The following is a 1,382-nucleotide window of genomic DNA, read 5'->3' as shown; positions in this document are numbered from 1 at the left end:
GGCTCCCATCTGCTCAACATTTGAAACCTCATGTTGACAGAAGGCAGTAGTGCCTTTTGTCCATTGGACGGACAGTTGGCAGGGCCAACTCCTGAGTGGTGATTGGGCAAGACGATAGCTTGCGACGCTGCCCAGAATGCGAGAAAATGACTGTTACATCACACCTTCATCCCACCATCTCTTCCGACGATGCTTGACCGGGGTGAGTGGAACTAGCAGTCAAGAATGTCTTCATGCCACTTCCATTGCCCATCACAGGTAACCTAGCAGTGCACTCGCCCTCTCTTCCGACCCACGTCTACTTTCTTGTTTGCGACTCACCCACCCAACTACTCACTCCATTGGCGACACAGTTCAGATAGGACACCACAAGGTGGCAGTGAACACACGTCACCCACTTGTCACACCGCAGTCATCTGGGGCAATGTACCAGACTCACTCATGCCACGTTGGAAGAGAAAGTGTTTACGAAAAGCGCTGTCAGTCTGTTGTTCCACTGAACAAACCCTCGTGTGGAGAGAAACAGGAAGGACCGAAAGGTGAACACTCAATAGGAACGGTGGTTGCTATGGCAAAAGCGAAGGAGAAGACACTTCCGTTTGCCACGAGTGACGTGCTTTCGAAAAGGAAGTCCATTGTGTGCGACGATGACAATGAAGTGGATGGAAAAAGGGGGGACGACGAGAAGCAGAGTTCCACCAGAGTAGTCATTTCCAGTGGTGGTGGTGGTGGTACCCAAATTGGCAGCTGGAGTCAGCATCAACATCAGCACAAGCAGCATCGGTGTTGTTTGAGCCCACCAAGTGACTGACTGCAAGCGTAGTCCATGACCCACTTCAAGGTCGCCACCGATTTAAATTACTAGGCTTCAGCTTAGGTCCTCTTCCATTGCGCCAACAGCAGTGAAGGTGGACTGTAAATATTAATGGTGGAATCAGTTGTCTACTCGCACACCACATAATTGGAAATGAGTCAGTGAACACCAGCAGAACAGGCGCTGTTTCACAACAACCTCTCGAAGTGGGAACAGCTGCTCTGCCTCACGAACATTGAGTGGGATGAGGTCAAACCAACCACGAATAAGTTATGACCTCTTGCCTGTGGGTGGGTGGGTGAGCGAGTGACTTTGTGCGTGCACCAAATTGACTTTTAAAGGCTCTCCTAAACATTTGGCCAACAAAAGGGAGGCAGAGGTGGAGGTGCTCTGGTCGTCAGGCAAGGAGGTGAAATGCCACCCGCTGCCTCACTGCGATCAGCACCAACCACTGGATCGGAGTGTGATCATCACCCCTCACCCATGACCACATAGTCATCGTCAAATAGTGAAGTTGGAATGGAGTGTAGTGTGTCGACTCTACCTGCATCATGCCCCTGTCTCTAGG

At 51.0% G+C, this 1,382-nt stretch overlaps 1 protein-coding gene across 1 annotated transcript; it reads left to right on the top strand. All coding sequences in view use genetic code 11, as the record gives it.

The window, feature by feature from the left end:
* Positions 1 to 424: 424 nt before the first annotated feature.
* EGR_08037 (hypothetical protein) lies at positions 425 to 1,301 on the top strand (the record flags this gene model as incomplete). Its single annotated transcript, XM_024497286.1, has 2 exons — positions 425 to 803; positions 1,156 to 1,301. The coding sequence occupies 2 exons, from the start codon at positions 425 to 427 to the stop codon at positions 1,299 to 1,301; spliced, it is 525 nt and encodes a 174-aa protein (XP_024348285.1).
* Between the last annotated feature and the right edge of the window lie 81 nt (positions 1,302 to 1,382).

Source organism: Echinococcus granulosus (genome assembly GCF_000524195.1).
Source record: "Echinococcus granulosus chromosome Unknown EG_S00094, whole genome shotgun sequence".
Lineage (NCBI taxonomy): Eukaryota > Metazoa > Platyhelminthes > Cestoda > Cyclophyllidea > Taeniidae > Echinococcus > Echinococcus granulosus.
Note: the sequence above shows the minus strand (reverse complement) of the source record. Positions and strands in the feature narration are given on the sequence as shown.